General features: G+C 38.6%; 1 protein-coding gene across 11 annotated transcripts in view; it reads right to left on the bottom strand.

Annotated features, from left to right (window-relative positions):
* LRRC9 (leucine rich repeat containing 9) overlaps positions 1-19,094 on the bottom strand; it is a 140,271-nt gene that overhangs the window by 36,080 nt on the left and 85,097 nt on the right. For all 11 annotated transcript variants that reach the window (XM_060418113.1, XM_004011042.6, XM_060418115.1 and 8 more), the window contains 4 exons: positions 17,793-17,915; positions 9,491-9,621; positions 6,341-6,449; positions 3,423-3,562 (listed from right to left, as the gene is read on the bottom strand). In XM_060418113.1, coding sequence (XP_060274096.1) covers positions 3,423-3,562; positions 6,341-6,449; positions 9,491-9,621; positions 17,793-17,915 — 503 coding nt within the window. The remainder of the gene's footprint in view (positions 1-3,422; positions 3,563-6,340; positions 6,450-9,490; positions 9,622-17,792; positions 17,916-19,094) is intronic.

Below are 19,094 nucleotides of genomic sequence, written 5' to 3'. Positions count from 1 at the left end.
CCGACTCTTTGCGACCCCATGGACTGTAGCCTACCAGGCTCCTCCATCCATGGGATTTTCCAGGCAAGAGTAGTGGAGTGGGTTGCCATTGCCTTCTCCGAGTTTATTATGTACTTACTATAAATTGAAAAAAAAAAAGAATGAATTTACTAATAGAGCAAATTAAGCTATAACATTCTGCCTTTATAATTCATATAATAATCACTTTTTCTTCTTTAAAATCAGTTTTATATGATAAAAACAAAGAAATACAGAGTTACTCAGAATTAAAAGCAACAGCTGGTACAATCAGGCAAGAAAAAGAAAAAAATAGTGACAGACTTTATTTTCTTGGGCTCCAAAATCACTAGAGATGGTGACTGCAGCCATGAAATTAAAAGACACTTGCTCCTTGGAAGAAAAGCTATGACAAACCTTGACAGTGTATTAAAAAGTACAGACATTACTCTGTCAACAAAGGTCCATCTAGTCAAAGCTATGGTTTTTCCAGTACTCATGTACAGATGTAAGAGTTGGACCAGAAAGAAGGACAAGTGCTGAAGAATTGATGCTTTTTGAACTGTAGTGTTAGGAAAGACTCTTGAGAGTCCCTTGGAAAGCAAGGAGATCAACCTGTCAATCCTAAAGAAAATCAATCCTGAATATTCATTGGAAGGGCTGATGCTGAAGCTGAACCTCCAATACTTTGGCCACCTAATGTGAAGAGCCGACTCATTAGAAAAGACCCTGATGCTGGGAAGGATTGAAGGCAGGAGGAGAAGGGGATAACAGAGGATGAGATGGTTGGATGGCATCACTGACTCAATGGATATGAGTTTAAGCAAGCTCTGGTAGATGATGAAGGACAAGGAAGCCTGGTGTGCTGCAGTCTATGGGGCTGCAAAGAGTCTGACATGACTGAGCAACTGAACAGCAACAAATCTAGACTGGAAAGGAATTGGTAAAACTGTCTTTATTCTCAGATGACATGATCATGTATTTAGAAAATCTGAAGGAATACACCAAAAACAAAACAAAACTATCATTGCACCAATAAATTAATTCATGAAGATACAGGGTAAAAGATTAATATACAAAAATCAATTGAATATCTATACATCTGTAATAACTGAGAATGAAATTAAGACTTTGTTCACAATATTATGAAAAATGATAAAATACTTCAGAAAAGATTAACAAAAGGAATGCAAAATGTATACACAGAAGACTACAAAACATTGCTGAGATAAATTAAAGATATAAATGAATAGCAAAAAATCTCATGTTCACACAGGAGAAGACTATTACTTCTACTTCAGTTCAGTAGCTCAGTCCTGTCTGACTCTTTGTGACCCCATGAATCGCAGCACACCAGGCCTACCTGTCCATCACCAACTCCCAGAGTGCACCCAAACTCATGTCCATCGAGTCAGTGATGCCATCTAGCCATTTCGTCCTTGGTCGTCCCCTTCTCCTTCTGCCCCCAATCCCTCCCAGCATCAGAGTCTTTTCCAATGAGTCAGTTCTTCACATGAGGTGGCCAAAGTACTGGAGTTTCAGCTTTAGCATCATTCCTTCCAAAGAAATCCCAGAGCTGATCTCCTTTAGAATGGACTGGTTGGATCTCCTTGCAGTCCACGGGACTCTCAAGAGTCTTCTCCAACACCACAGTTCAAAAGCATCAATTCTTCGGCGCTCAGCCTTCTTCACAGTCCAACTCTCACATCCATACATGACCACAGGAAAAACCATAGCCTTGACTAGATGGACCTTTGTTGGCAAAGTAATGTCTCTGCTTTTCAATATGCTGTATAGATTGGTCATAACTTTCCTTCCAAGGAGTAAGCGTCTTAATTTCATGACTGCAATCACCATCTGCAGTGATTCTGGAGCCCCCACAAATAAAGTCTGACACTGTTTTCACTGTTCCCCCATCTATTTCCCATGAAGTGATGGGACCAGATGCCATCTTCGTTTTCTGAATGTTGAGCTTTAAGCCAACTTTTCACTGTCCTCTTTCACTTTCATCAAGAGGCTTTTAGTTCCTCTTCACTTTCTGCCATAAGGGTAGTGTCATCTGCATATCTGAGGTGATTGATATTTCTCCTGGCAATCTTGATTCCAGCAGTAGTTCTCCCAAAATTGATTAATAGAATCAATTCAATCTCTATCATAGTCTAGCAGGTTTTCTCCCTTTTCTTTCTCTCCAAAAAATAACCATCTCATCATAGCATTTATGAGGAAATGCAAACAACCCAGAATATCTAAAATGATCTTTGAAAAGAATAAGGTTGGAGGACTTACATTTCCTGATTTCAAAACTTATAAAGCTGCAATAATCAAACCAGTCTGGAACTTGCAAAAGGACAGACTCACAGATCAATGGAATAGAATTAAGAGTCAGAAATAAACTCAAAATAAACTCAAAATGGATTTAGAGTCCTAAATGTAAGAGAAAAAAAATTTCTTGAAGAAATCATGAGAAAATCTTTGTAACCTTAGGTTAGGCAAAGAGTTCTTAGGTACAACAACATCCTAATCTGTAAGAGAAAAAGTTGATATATTGGACTTTATCAAAATTAAAATTCTTTTAAAAGATATCATTCAAGAAAACATAAAGACAAGCCACACGTTTAGAGAAAAATACTTGTAAATCATTTATTTCATAAAGGTGTTGTCCAGAATATTTGATGAATTTAATAATAAAAACCCAAGCAGCATAACTGAAAAATAAGCAATATATTTAAACAGGCAGTCACCAAATAAGATAAAATAATGGCTAATAAGCATATTAAAAGCTGCTCAACATTAGTCATAAGGGAAATGCAAATTAAAACCACAGTAAGATACTTCTTTAACTCCATTAGGATGGCTGTAATAATAAATGTAGACAAATGTTGGTGAGGATACAGGGAAATTAGAACCCTCAAAACTTTTTTTGGTAATGGAATTTGGTACAACCACTTTGGAAAAGAGTGTGGCAGTTTCTTAAGAAGTTGACTCAGGAATTTCACACTTAGATGTCTACATTTTTTATTACAGCCATTCTAATGGAGTTAAAGAAGTATCATATTGTGGTTTTTATTTGAATTTCCTCATGACTAATGTTGAATTGTACACAAAGGGTAAGTGTTATGGTATGTGAATTGTATCTCAAAAGAAAAACAACAACAACAACAACAACAACCCACAGTTCTTAAACATACAAGGATTTTTCTTTTACTTCTTCCATTTTTTTACAATATGAGTATGAAATGGAAGCAGCAGGGAAAAACAATAACAAAGGAGTAATTTGGTATCTTTTTATTTACAAAGTTTATTTTTTGCTAGGCAGCTATTAAGTATTAAATAAGCTAAATGTATGTTACTACTGGCATTGGTATGACTAAGTGCTTTTAAAATTCCCACCAAAATTATTTATAGTTGTAAAAAAAGAATAATACCTGTTTATTTTTGAAGTTCCTTGCTGCCCATAGCCACTTGAAGGCACTTTCTGGTAGAGCAGTTGTCTACTGGTCAAGTGAGTCTGAGGTTTTAGTCGGGGTATGATTGATTCAATATGGTTATAGTTTAGGCATAACACCTACAGAAAGAATCCATGATTACTCAGCTATTAAAATATGAATGGTGCTGTATATATATCTTTGGTTTGAGGTTATCATCATCATCCTAAAAACTATTAAGATGCTATGGATAAAACTTGGACTATACAACATAACTTAATATATTAGTGTTAACAATGACAAATTTTTATGTCCCAAATTGTCTGCATTTGACTTTGAAAGTGTTTTTATTATCTGACATGCTGAGAAATGACACCATTTCTGACAAAGTAATGGAGACCCTAGAAAGCTGCTCAACTTTCTCAATCTGTACTCCTGACTTCTCCAAGCTTTATTTAGATGAAATAACTCTTTAGTTGGACAGATTGTTATTTGCCTAAGTTTAAGAGGCCTCAGGAAATGTCTCAAATCTATAAGACAGGAGGCAATGAGGCTGCTTTGAGAACCACAGTGCCCTCCAACTTCACGCATGACAGAGGCAGCTTTCCATCCCATCTCCTATTAGAGAGGAAGATTCACTGCTTATGAGATAATCACATAAAATTGAGGTTATTTGAAATCACTTTGGGAAGTAATACTTTTTTTCTTGCTGAAAAAATGCTTTAGGAAAAATAATTTCTTTTCTTTAATGACATAAATAACATTTTCAGTTCAGTTCAGTCGCTCTGTTGTGTCAGACTCTTAGAGACGCCATGAATTGCAGCAGGCCAGGCCTCCCTGTCCATCACCAGCTCCCAGAGTGCACTCAAACTCACATCCATCGAGTTGGTGATGCCATCCAACCATCTCATCCTCTGTCGTACCCTTCTCCTCCTGGCCCCAACCCCTCCTAGCATCAGAGTCTTTTCCAAACTCAACTCTTCGCATGAGGTGGCCAAAATATTGGAGTTTCAGCTTTAGCATCATTCCTTCCAAAGAACACCCAGGACCGATTTCCATTAGTAAGGACTGGTTGGATCTCCTTGCAGTCCAAGGGACCCTCAGGAGTCTTCTCCAACACCACAGTTCAAAAGCATCAGTTCTTCGGTGCTCAGCTTTCTTCAGAGTCCAACTCTCACATCCATACATGATCACTGGAAAACCATAGCCTTGACTAGACAGACCTTTGTTGGCAAAGTAATGTCTCTGCTTTTGAATATGCTATCTAGGTTTGTCATAACTTTCCTTCCAAGGAGTAAGCGTCTTTTTAATTTCATGGCTGCAATCACCACCTGCAGTGATTTTGGAGCCCCAAAAAATGGTCTGACAATGTTTCCACTGTCTCCCCATCTATTTCCCATGAAGTGATGGGACCAGATGCCATGATCTTCGTTTTCTGAATGTTGAGCTTTAAGCCAACTTTCTCACTCTCCTCTCACTTTCATCAAGAGGCTTTTAGCTCCTCTTCACTTTCTGCCATAAGAATGGTGTTATCTGCCTATCTGAGGTTATTGATATTTCACCCAGCAATCTTGATACCAGCTTGTGGTTCTTCCGGCCAGCGATTCTCATGATGTACTCTGCATATAAGTTAAATAAGCAGGATGACAATATACAGCCTTGACATACTCCTTTTCCCATTTGGAACCAGTCTGTTGTTCCATGTCCAGTTCTAACTGTTGCTTCCTGACCTCCACATAGGTTTCTGAAGAGGCAGGTCGGGTGGTCTGGTATTCCCATCTCTTGAAGAGTTTTCCACAGTTTATTGTGATCCACACAGTCAAAGGCTTTGGCATAGTCAATAAAGCAGAAATAGATGTTTTTCTGGAACTCTCTTGCTTTTTAGATGATCCAGCAGATGTTGGCAATTTAATCTCTCATTCCTCTGCCTTTTCTAAAACTGGCTTGAACATCTGGAAGTTCATGGTTCATATATTGCTGAAGTCTGGCTTGGAGAATGTTGAGCATTACTTTACTAGTGTGTGAGATGAGTGCAATTGTGTGGTAGTCTGAGCATTCTTTGGCATTGCCTTTCTTTGGGATTGGAATGAAAACTGACCTTTTCCAGTCCTGTGGCCACTGCTGAGTTTTCCAAATTTGCTAGCATATTGAGTGCAGCACTTTCACAGCATCATCTTTCAGGATTTGACATAGCTCAACTGGAATTCCATCACCTCCACTAGCTTTGTTTGTAGTGATGCTTTCTAAGGCCCACTTGACTTCACATTCCAGGATGTCTGGCTCTTGATGAGTGATTATACCATCGTGATTATCTTGGTTGTGAAGATCTTTTTGTACAGTTCTTCTGTGTATTCTTGCCACCTCTTCTTGATATCTTCTGCTTCTGTTAGGTCCATACCATTTCTGTCCTTTATCGAGCCCATCTTTGCATGAAACTTTCCCTTGGTATCTCTTAATTTTCTTGAAGAGATCTCTAGTCTTTCCCATTCTGTTGTTTTCCTCTATTTCTTTGCACTGATTGCTGAGGAAGGCTTTCTTTATCTCTTCTTGCTATTCTTTGGAACTCTGCATTCAGATGCTTATATCTTTCCTTTTCTCCTTTGCTTTTCACTTCTCTTCTTTTCACAGCTATTTGTAAGGCCTCCCCAGACAGCCATTTTGCTTTTTTGCATTTCTTTTCCATGGGGATGGTCTTGATCCCTGTCTCCTGTACAATGTCAGGAACCTCATTCCATAGTTCATCAGGCACTCTATCTATCAGATCTAGCGCCTTAAATCTATTTCTCACTTCTGCTGTATAATCATAAATTTAATCATATTTAAATGTAATAAAATATACATTTTAGTCCAAAGTAAAGAAGATTACAACCTGCACTGAAAATTTTAAAAGAAAAAAAGAAAATTTGTGAGTGACTCACCTTCACATTAGGCAGATAGATTAATCCACTGAATGAGGTAAGATTATTGTTCTGTAGATTCACATTACACACATTTCTAAATTGGTCAACTGGAATCAAATCCACAGTTCTGAATTGAGACAGAGTAAATACAGTTATAACTTTAATGGGCATATTATATTGGTGAAATCTCTCACATGTAACACCAGAGCCATTTTGAAAAATTTATCTGACAAATTCTATGAAAAATAATTGCCATAATATAAAATGTATGGATCAAATCAGATAAATACATTCTTTGTGTAAGAAAAACGACATAGAATTTCACTGACTTGAGAAATATGTCTATTACCACATAAACAGCACTATCATAAAAGAAACATCCAATTTCTTTATAAATTCACATATGTGCTCATGAAAGCATAGTGAAGTTGATATGGTAATCCAAAAGATTTTCAGTTGTAAACTGTAGAGGATATATATGAAAGAGGTTATTTCTGAAATGCCAGGAAGAGGTTTGGGATGGGAAAGAAAAGGAGAAAGGTAAGGTCTTTGAAAACAGTTTCCTGTGTAATCTCCTGAAAACTTTTATGGCATTCCACCTTATAAGGATGGTTGGGTAATTTGTCAGAATGCTTGATTCCTAGTTGATAGCTTTAAAACTGTTTTATGTTCATTTGAGCTGTGAAGAGCATAAAGCTAAATCACCTTGCTCTGATCCCTTCTTTTTAAGACATACCAATTTATTTCATTTATTTCTTTTTTAAATTGAGGTATAGTTGATGTACAAATTTATATAAATTTCAGATGTACAATATAGTGATTCACAATTTTTAAAGATTATACTCCATTCACAGTTATTATAAAATATTGGCTATATTCCCTTTGCTGTATAATATATTCTTGTAGCTTATTTTATACAGACTATATGTAGCTTAGTCTCCTACCGTATCTTGTTCCCCCCTTCCCTTTCCCCAATAACCACAGGTTTATTCTCTGTATCTGCGAGTCTTTTTTGTTGTTGTTGTTTTATTCACTAGTGTTATTTTTTAGATCACGTACAAGTGATATCATACAGTATTTGTCTTTCTCTGTCTGACTTATTTCACTTAGCATGATACCCTCCACCTGTGTTGCTGCAAATGGCACAATTCTGTTATCTTTTGTGGCTGAGTACTATTCCATTGTACAAATATATACTACATCTTATGTATAATCTATTTACGGCCTTTTAGGCTGCTTGCATATCTTGGCAATTGTAAATAATGCTGCTATGAACATAGGGGCACATGTATTTTTTTAATTAGTATTTTTCATTTTTTTTTCCCAGATGAATGCCTGGGAATAGAATTGCTGGGTCATATGTTAGTTCTGTAAAAATGTCAACTCAGATCTTCTGCCCATGTTTAATCAGGGTTTTTTTTTTTACATAGAATTGTATGAACTGTTTATATATTCTGGATATTAACTCCTTGTTGGTCATATAATTTACAAATAATTTTATGCATTCAGTAGGTTGTCTTTTCATTTTGTTGATGGTTTCCTTTGCTGCACCAAACCCTAACCACATCTTTAAATCCTCAACTCTTAAGTTATAATTATAACATACTTTATCCATTAGTAAGTTGCTTATTCTTTCAACATGTTTTCATTAGTTATTTTCTAAGTGCAGACAATGTATTTAGAAAGTCTACAAATATGAAAGACACTGTCCATGCACTGTCCATGCACTCAAGAAATGGGATACAGAAAAACTATAATAAAAAAAGGAAAACTGCCATAATACGATTAGGCATAACTGCATTTTAGGGAAAGAAAAACCTATTTGGGGAAGTCAGAAATGACTTCACTGGGGAGAAAGATCTTAAAATGAGACTTGGAGAATTTGGGGCATCTGTCAGACAAGAAAGAGTTCCTGGCAGTGAAACAGCTACAAGCAAAGGCAGAAACATGAAACAGCATTTTGTGACTGAGATTAAGGAACAGAATATTTTAGAATTTCTGGAGTATAAAGAGTTATGGTGCAGTAAAGGTAATGATTACAAGAGATAAAAATGGACTAGTAATGAAAGGGCCTCCCATGTCATATAAAGAGATTTAAAATTTTATTCTCTCTACAGTGGAAAGCCACTGAAAGATGTTGAAAAGGCAAGTGATCTAATAAAACTTACATTGTAGTAGGCAGTATGGATAATAGATGGACTTGCAGGTAAGGTTATATGAGACAAAAAGCAATAGTTTCTAAAATAGGTAATTCTCCAGTCTAGGACAATGGCAATGACTATGAAAGGAAGGTAGAGGGAACTATGTATGACACATGCTTAAGACACAGACTCTGGAGAATGTAGTGATTAATTAAAAATGGAGGACAAAGGAGAGAGACATGGACCCTGGATTTTTGGCTTGGGCAACAACAGGAGAATGTCGTTTCCTAGATGCTATCTAGGGAGCAAATATTCAAATGAGGAGCCCAGGTAAGGCTAAATTAGGGGTTGATCATAAAACTACAGCTAAAGATATCTGCCTATGAAGAGTACAGAATAGAAAAAAGAAGAGAGAAGGATTTATTAACCATTATCATTATCTAACAACGATAACATTCATGAGAACAGCATCAGAGGAATGCTAACAGTGAAAGCCAGATAATGCTGGATTAGAGTGATACAATGTGAGGAGCAAAGATAGTATGTTCCCATTTAAAAAACTTGGTTATAAAATAGAAATATAAAGTCTTAGAAAGAGCTCAATGACATTTTTAATCATAATGTGTGATAATAAAAGTTACTAATGCACGTCAAAGATGGTAAAGTTAATATGAGATTGTGAAGTAGGGTAGTTGATTTTCTGAATTACTGGCTATATTTGGATAAGATGTATAAATTATAAACCTTACAAAAATAATAATGACTACACATTTAATTATAATACCAAATTGCTATTGTTTAGTCATGTCTAAAACTTGCAACCTCATTGTCCTTGTGACTGCCAGGCTCCTCTGTGCATGGGACTTCCCAGGCAAGAATACTGGAGTGGGTTGCCATTTCCTACTCCAGGGGATATCCCCGACTCATGGATTGAACCTACATCTCCTGCTTGGCTAATGGACTCTTTACGACTGAGCTGCCAGGGAAGCCCTCACATATCAAATAGCATATAATAAAATGATTGTACCTGATGGATGATGAAGTCCAATTTAGTTCTTGCATTTGGGTGAAGTTTGGGTGTCCTTGTCGTTCAGCAATCATGTCAGAAGTAAGTCTGCCACCAAACAAATCTTTTGCACACTCAGTCTCTGGTGGTTCCTGTATATGAGGATATTTAGAAAGTGATGTCCTCTCTTATGGATGATTGTGCTGTGCTTAGTCACTCAGTTGTGTCCAACTCTTTGTGACCCCCCAGGACTGCAGCCCGTCAGGCTCCTCTGCCCATGCAGTGCTCCAGGCAAGGATGCTGGAGAGGGTTGCCATGCTGTCCTCCAGGTGTACAGAGCACGCACTGGCTTTCTAACTGGAGCCCTGTCTCACTCAGCGAAACTAAGCCACACCCGTGGGGCAACCCAAGACAGGTGGACATGTTGGAGAGGTCTGACAGAATGTGGTCCACTGGAGAAGGGAATGGCAAACCACTTCAGTATTCTTGCCTTGAGAACCCTGTGAACAGTATGAAAAGGCAAAATGATAGGATACTGAAAGAGGAACTCACCAGGTCAGTAGGTGCCCAATATGTTACTGGAGATCAGTGGAGAAATAACTCCAGAAAGAATAAAGGGATGGAGCCAAAGCAAAAACAGTACCCAGTTGTGGATGTGACTGGTGATAGAAGCAAAGTCTGATGCTGTAAAGAGCAATATTGCATAGGAACCTGGAATGTCAGGTCCACGAATCAAGGCAAATTGGAAGTGGTCAAACAGGAGATGGTAAGAGTGAACATAGACATTCTAGGAATCAGCAAACCAAAATGGACTGGAATGGGTGAATTGAACTCAGATGACCATTATATCTACTACTGCATTTAACTCAGATGACCATTATATCTACTACTGTGGGCAGGAATCCCATAGAAGAAATGGAGTAGCATCATGGTCAACAAAAGAGTCCAAAAGGCAGTACTTTGATGAAATCTCAAGAACGACAGAATGATCTCTGTTCGTTTCCAAAGCAAACCATTCAATATCACAGTAATCCAAGTCTATGCCCCAACCAGTAATGCTGAAGAAGCTGAAGCTGAACGGTTCTATGAAGACCTACAAGACCTTTTAGAATTAACACCCCAAAGAGATGTCCTTTTCATTGTAGGAGACTGGAATGCAAAAGTAGGAAGTCAAGAAACACCTGGAGTAACAGGCAAACTTGGCGCTGGAGTACAGAATGAAGCAGGGCAAAGGCTAATAGAGTTTTGCCAAGAAAATGCACTGGTCATAGCAAACACTCTTCCAACAACACAAAAGAAGATTCTACACATGGACATCACCAGATGGTCAACACCGAAATCAAACTGATTATATTCTTTGCAGCCAAAGATGGAGAAGCTCTATAGAGTCAGCAAAAATAAGACCGGGACCTGACTGTGGCTCAGATCATGAACTCCTTATTGCCAAATTCAGATTTAAATTGAAGAAAGTGGGGAAAACCACTAAACCATTCAGGTATGACCTAATTCAAATCCCTTATGATTGTACAGTGGAAGTGAGAAATAGAAATAGATTTAAGGGCCTAGATCTGATAGATAGAGTGCCTGATGAACTATGGACAGAGGTTCGTGACATTGTACAGGAGATCAGGACCATCCCCATAGAAAAGAGATACAAAAATGCAAAATGGCTGTCTGAGGAGGCCTTACAAGTAGCTGTGAAGAGAAGCAAAAAGCAAAGGAGAAAGGAAAGATATAAGCATTTGAATGCAGAGTTCCAAAGAATAGCAAGAAGAGATAAGAAAGCCTTCTTAAGCGATCAATGCAAAGAAATAGAGGAAAACAACAGAATAGGAAAGACCAAAGATCTCTTCAAGAAAATTAGAGATACCAAGGGAAAGTTTCACGCAAAGATGGGCTCGATAAAGGACAGAAATGGTATGGACCTAACAGAAGCAGAAGATATTAAGAAGAGGTGGCAAGAATACACAGAACTGTACAAAAAAGATCTTCACGACCTGAATAATCATGATGGTATGATCACTCACCTAGAGCTGGACATCCTGGAATGTGAAGTCAAGTGGGCCTTAGAAAGCATCACTACGAACAAAGCTAGTGGAGGTGATGGAATTCCAGTTGAGCTATGTCAAATCCTGAAAGATGATGCTGTGAAAGTGCTGCACTCAATATGCCAGCAAATTTGGAAAACTCAGCAGTGGCCACAGGACTAGAAAATGTAAGTGTTCATTCCAATCCCAAAGAAAGGCAATGCCAAAGAATGCTCAGACTACCACATAATTGCACTCATCTCACACACTAGTAAAGTAATGCTCAAAATTCTCCAAGCCAGGCTTCAGCAATACGTGAACCATGAACTTACAGATGTTCAAGCTGGTTTTTGAAAAGGAAGAGGAACCAGAGATCAAATTACCAGCATCCACTGGATCATCAAAAAAGCAAGAGAGTTCCAGAAAAACATCTATTTCTGCTTTATTGACTATGCCAAAGCCTTTGACTGTGTGGATCACAATAAACTGTGGAAAATTCTTCAAGAGATGGGAATACCAGACCAGCTGACCTGCCTCTTGAGAAACCTATGTGGAGGTCAGGAAGCAACAGTTAGAACTGGACCTGGAACAACAGACTGGTTCCAAATGGGAAAAGGAGTATGTCAAGGCTATATATTGTCATCCTGCTTATTTGACTTATATGCAGAGTACATCATGAGAAACGCTGGGCTGAAAGAAGCACAAGCTGGAATCATGACTGCTGGGAGAAATATCAATAACCTCAGATATGCAGATGACACCGCTCTTATGGCAGAAAGTGAAGAGGAGCTAAAAGGCCTCTTGATGAAAGTGAAAGAGGAGAGTGAAAAAGTTGGCTTAAAGCTCAACATTCAGAAAACGAAGATCATGGCATCTGGTCCCCTCACTTCATGGGAAATAGATGGGGAAACAGGGGAAACGGTGTCAGACTTTATTTTGGGGGGCTCCAAATTCACTGCAGATGGTGATTGCAGCCATGAAATTAAAAGACGCTTACTCCTTGGAAGGAAAGTTTTGACCAACCTAGAGAGCATATTGAAAAGCAGAGACACTACTTTGCCAACAAAGGTCCGTCTAGTCAAGGCTATGGTTTTTCCTGTGGTCATGTATGGATGTGAGAGTTGGGCTGTGAAGAAAGGTGAGCGCCAAAGTATTGATGCTTTTGAACTGTGGTGTTGGAGAAGACTCTTGAGAGTCCCTTGGACTGCAAGGAGATCCAACCAGTCCTTTCGAAAGGAGATTAGTCCTGAGTGTTCACTGGAAGGACTGATGCTGAAGCTGAAACTCCAATACTTTGGCCACCTCATGCAAAGAGTTGACTCATTGGAAAAGACTCTGATGCTGGGAGGGATTGGGGGCAGGAGGAGAAGGGGACGACAGAGGATGAGATGGCTGGATGGCATCACCGACTTGATGGACATGAGTTTTAGTGAGCTCCGGGAGATGGTGATGGACAGGGAGGCCTGGCGTGCTGTGATTCATGGGGTTGCAGAGTCAGACAAGACTGAGCGACTGAACTGAACTGAACTGAAATGTCTTTAATTCTTTGGTTCCAGGTCAAAATGGAGTGGACTCATTTTTCCCTATTTCATACTAAGTACAGCCAAACCCTCTGGATATTACATATACAATACACATAGGAGACTGAAAGGTTCAGAGAAGAAGGCAGACCAGCTAGGAACCTTGGGACCTGAGGAATAACACTGTGGTGAGTTCTCTGGTGTTTACTCTGATAATAATAAGAAACCTTCATCTACTGTTCCTGCTTGGCCATATGGTCAGGCAGGGGAACAATGAAAACCTGACCTGTTAAAATGATGTCCATATGGGGCACAGCCCTATGGAAATTGATGGGTATATATAAAGTAGGGCACATTGATGCCCATCTGAACTTGCTGTCGATTTTGGAAGGTGATTGAAATTGACAAGCAGATAGGCCCATATGTTCACTTAAGGTGGCCACCTGGGTCTATAAAATAGGTGGACATTGGGGGTCTACAGCAGTGCAGAGATGGGATGAATCTAGACATATTCCTCTTGCACCCTCTTAGGTTCAAAATGCCAATAAGCACTGTTCCATCTGCCAGCAAAAGAGAGAGACTGCAGATGGCTGTGTGGCAGATTTCCCTGTGGGAAGGCCCTGAACACAGCTGGCAAGTCAGACTGAGGCTGGTAGCCCTAGGGAGCTACAAATATGTCCTGACAGGAATAGATACTGACCCTGGACTGGGATTTGCTTACCCAGTGTAAATGCAAATGCATACAGTGCTATAAAAGAGCTGGAACTGAAGATATGACACCAATTTAGACAGTTGATGGTTATTTCTTCAGACCAAGGAACACGCTTTACAGCCCATACTGTGCAACAATGGGCAGGAAACTATCCTTTTCAGAGTAATAGTTTGATAGAGCATTGGAGTAGGCATTGGTTGTCCAAAACAGGGGGGGATAGAATCATGACACTCTGTGACCTGGCTTACACGTCTCTCTGAGTGTGCTCACACTCAGTGAACATGAATGGAGCTAAAAGAGCGTCCCTGATGGATAGACGTCTGTTTTTCTGGTGGATCTGGGGGACAGGGGAAGGATGCTGATATGACCATGCACTTCTTACTAAGGCAGGATGATGCTGGTAAAATCATTATACTTTTTCTTTCCTTCTTCCTCACATCACCTCAACCTTTTTTTCCTACCTGATGCACTGGTTACAGAACCACACCTGCAATTGTAAGTGCTAGAAACAGGGATCATTTTTAAGCAAGGAACTATGCTTTTAAACATTTTGTCAGAATTCCTAAAGGCCTGATAGGGGTAAATTTTACCTTCACTCCATCTGGCAAAATTGGAATTAACAATGAATGTATCTGTATGCCCTGGTAGCAAAAACAGCCCACAACTTTTGCACCTATTATCACCTCGCCCTATTTTAAGCGAGGTGGGCTGAGAGGAGGTATGTGGTAGACTAGTATCACTGTCTGCAATCTAGACCAGCACAGTGGCCAAACCTAATGTCCCTTCCAGAGGTGGAAAAATATGGGTATAAATGGAAAGGATGGGGAGGGGAAGCTGTGGGTAAAGCAATTAATGAATACATAATGTAATGAGGGAAATCCAGTATTATTTATATTACCTCAAAAGAGGCTAGAGCAAGAGTTGATAATGTTTCAGTTCAATTATAACAGATGCTTGAAAGGGTGAAGCTATGTTTTCTGAGTCTACTCCTGTTTTAGGAAACTGACAAAAGTCTCCAATGGAAAGCTGTAAATCTGAGTAGCCTCACACTGGGAGGCATTTCCATGATTATGGACTGTATAATAACTGAATAGGATTATAGAAATATTCCAAAATCTTTTGAATTTATGATCATTTTGCTGTAAAAAGACAAGGGCATGAGTTATGATATTGTGATTTATAACAAGAAACATACATTTGGTCTTTGTCTACTGTTCCTGGCACATAGCTCCTAAAACCCTTGTAATTTCCTGTATTAGAACCATGTTGTTGTTCAGCCACTCAGTCATGTCTGGCTCTTTGCAACCCCGTGGACTGCAGCATGCCAGGCTTCCCTGTCCTTCATCATCTCCTGGAGCTTGCTCTAACTCATGTCCATTGACTTAGTGATGCCATCCAACCATCTCATCCTCTCATTTCCTTCTTCTCCTGCCTTCAATCTTTCCCAGCATCAGGGTCTTTTCCAATGAGTCGGTTCTTTGCATCATGTGGCCAAAGCATTGAAGCTTTAGCTTCAGCATCAATCTTTCCATGAATATTCAGGATTGATTTCCTAAAGGATTGACTGGTTTGATCTCCCTTGCTGTCCAAGGGACTCTCAGGAGTCTTCTACAATACCATAGTTCAAAAGCATCAATTCTTTGGTTCTCAACCTTCTTTATGTTCCAACTCTCACATCTGGGAATCTTTTATTATAATATTGTGGTTTTTGTATTCGATTCCTGAAATAGCTCCAGAACCACCAGGTGAAAGGAGCGTGCTGCCATTCCTAACAAGCCTTTCAACCACACCTGAGTTTATTTTAACAAGATGACTTTTGGAAAGTCCCTGAGAATGGGGACTGGTTGCCAGGAAAATCAACCATGATTAGAAAGTTGGAACTTCCAGTAGCATTACCTTACATCCTGGTATGATTATATATCCATGAGCCCTGGAGACAGAGTGAGACTTAGCTGTCCATGCTTTACCATTAAAAAGTCATGTCACTTGGAATAAGGCATTTAAATTCTCTGGAGTTCTTTGTGTTCACTCACAAAATAAAGCCTTTGGACTATGTTATTTCTAAAGTCAATGTCTATTTACCTTTCAAACACTCTAGAATCATGTTGCTTTCTACCTCCTGCTACATCTACTTTTGGTGGCTTCTTTTCCTCTTTACATTTACTAAATGAAGTTATTAAAAGGCTCACTTAGATTTACTTTCTCTACTCTCTTTCCTTAGTCAATGGTATATGCTTTTGGTTTTAACTAGGCAACTTTCTTTAAATTCCAAATTCCAAATCTAAACAAATGTAAATTAAATGTCCATATCTGAAGTTAGTCCTGTGTTTTCAATCGCCTGTTTGCCATCTCCAATCAGATGATCCACTATCGTATAAAACTTAGTGTGTCCAACACTAATCATCTTATTCCTGAAACTACTTTTCTTCCTATAGTATTTCTGTTGTGATATCTCTTGCTGGCATGGACTCAAGCCTTGTAGACCTCTTTTATTCTTTCCTTTCCTCATCTTTCAAATTTAATTGGTTGCCAAGTTCTGTCAATTCTTCCTAGTATTTCTACCTTTCAACTCTCCATTTATAATACTATTTCCCCTTGGTTCATTTCAGTTTCTCAGTACTTCATATCTAGATTAAGCTAATAGTCTCCTATTGTTTTTTTTTTTTTTTTGTCTATTGCTCTAAACACTGCTGCTAAATTTCCTAATATATAAGTTTGAATTATGTTATTCTCCTACTCAAAAACTTCAATGCCTTCCCATTACCTCTCAATTAAAGTCTAGGTTATTCAGACTAATCTTCATGTCCCATTATCAATTCATATATTCTCCCTCATCCTACAAAAATTTTGTGGACCTTCCAGGAGGAACACATAATCAAATAGTAAAATGTAAACAACAGCGGAGATTGAGAATGATGTAAGTTAGAAGAGATCAAGTGTTGGGATAGGTAGAGAGACCACAAGTCCTACAGGGTTTCTATTACTGAACCACAAATTTGGCTCTGAGCTTTAAGGTAGTCAAAGTGAAAAGGAAAATAGTTAAATAATACTCATTGTCAGCGAGGAGAGCATAACTTTCTTCAGGGGGAAATGTTTTTCCTACTCTCACTTCCAAAAGCACTTTCCAAGGTGGCCTTCGGCTGAGGGCACAGAGAGATGGGAAGGATAATATTCTCAACAACACCCTCGCGCACATGCAGTACTAGTTTCATAGGCCTGTTTTAAAAACAACCCTCAGTGAAAACCTACACCTAAACAAAACCCAGTATGCAACATTCTAGAGAACTGTTCATGTTTGGGGGAGAATATTTTTGATTCTTCATTCTGAGGAGGGTCCTGAAAAAAGCAAGGTTAGAATTAGTAATCTTATCAGAGTACCTCAAAGTCCCAAATAATCATAAACTATCTCTCAATTTTCTAGAAACTTGAAGAGTCTTATTGTCTGACAGGTGCTAGGCAATGTTACACGGGGAACTTTCTATTCTCCACACATTTGTTGTGCGTGTATCCTATTACACGGAAATCAGAAGCCTTGAATGAACCTGCTTGTTACAGAATTCAAGTTTCCAAATATTGCTTTCATAGTCAATCCTATGTTCTGTGTTATTTTTTAACACAGTACAAAAAGTTATTTTTACTAGTACAGCTTCCTAGTAATGTTGACATACCATTCGTTGGTTCAAATATGTTTTTCTTAAATCTTAACTGTATTTTTCCAGGTAACAGGAAGCAGTTTTTAGGCCCAAGAAGATGGTAGGGCTCCTGGGCAGTTTTTCTATCCTGTCTCATAAAATTGTGCTCTTTATTTGTTAGGCATTGGATTCAGTGGGTATAAATGTAAGCAGTATCTTCCCTTCTGTGCCACCTCATTTAGACAATTAAAAACTGGTCAAAGGAGAAAAAATTAAAACCCACATCTAAAATGTGCTTTGGGGGATCCAGATTTTAATAAGCATAGTAAGTTTACATACTAGTGATAAAGCAACATTCAAAATGACTATGACCTATGGATATATATTAATATGCAGTTTGGACCAAATGCTATGCGTTAACAAAAAACTTACAATTGAGATTCCATCCAAAGCTTTCAGTTCTGGAAGATGAAATATTACAAACAACCGGTAGTTTTCTTGATTCCATACAATAATGTTTCCATACATGTCTAGAATAACCAGGTTGCATAAACCCTGCATAATAAAAATACATACATTTAATGTGATATACATACATATTCACTCTAACCAGTTTTTTCCCCTTAAGAGTTTAATCATCCATGAATTTTAATATTTGAATTACTCTATCATTCCATAGTGATTTCAGATCTTTGGAGTGTATTATTTATAGTACACTTTCATACTATTAAAGTATAAGTTTGTGCAGTATTTCAGTGGTCTATACTGTATGATAAGAATCACTTTTTGGATACTGGTGCTAAATGTTATTACCCATGATAAAGACTTGTAAAGAACTTAGCAAAGTTTAAAACATGCTATGTTTATGGAATAACAGTCTATTAAATAGTATGTGGCTATTATGTAGTATATGACTTCCCTGGTGGCTCAGATGGTAAAGTGTCTTGCTTACAATGAGGGAGACCTGGGTTCGATCCCTAGGTCAGGAAGATCCTCTGGAGAAGGAAATGACAACCCACTCCAGTACTCTTGCCTGGAAAAATCCCATGGATGGAGGAGCCTGGTAGGCTACAGTCCACGGGGTCGCAAAGAGTCGGATACGACTGAGCAACTTCACTTACTTACTTACTACATAGTACACAAATATGGGCTTCCCAGGTGGCTCAGTGGTAAAAGAATCCACCTGCCAATACAGGAGGCACAGGAGATGCCAGTTCGATCCCTGGGCGGGAAAGATCCCCGGAGGAGGAAATGACAACCCACTCTGGTATTCTTGCTTGGAAAATCCCATGGACAGAGGAGTCTGGTGTGCTACAGTCCATGGGGTCTCAAAGAACTGGACATGACTGAGCACATATGTAAGCACATATACAAATATAATAGTGAAATGAAGCCGTGAAAAAAACAGTCTTCTGATGAGGGTTAAAACTGAAGTGCTTCTGCCTGGTAAGGGAGTAGCAGACTTCAATGTGCTTCCTTATTAGATAAGATATTTTGATGCGCCTTTGTTGTGAAGGAAGGGCCCTGACATGAGGGGGTAAAACTACTTACTCTGTGTCGATAATGTAAAATGTTTATTATGTATCTATTGTTTATTAGGTTGACTCTACAGCTCTAGAAGTAGTTGTATTGGGGGAATATGATGAGGATAAGTTTGCAAGCAAGAAAAGATAGGAAATGGATGTAAGTTTTTGGTAGGAGATAAAGCCCTAGCAATGTAGTATCAGCAAAAGG

Source organism: Ovis aries, chromosome 7, assembly GCF_016772045.2.
Source record: "Ovis aries strain OAR_USU_Benz2616 breed Rambouillet chromosome 7, ARS-UI_Ramb_v3.0, whole genome shotgun sequence".
Classification (NCBI taxonomy): Eukaryota; Metazoa; Chordata; class Mammalia; order Artiodactyla; family Bovidae; genus Ovis; species Ovis aries.
Note: the sequence above shows the minus strand (reverse complement) of the source record. Positions and strands in the feature narration are given on the sequence as shown.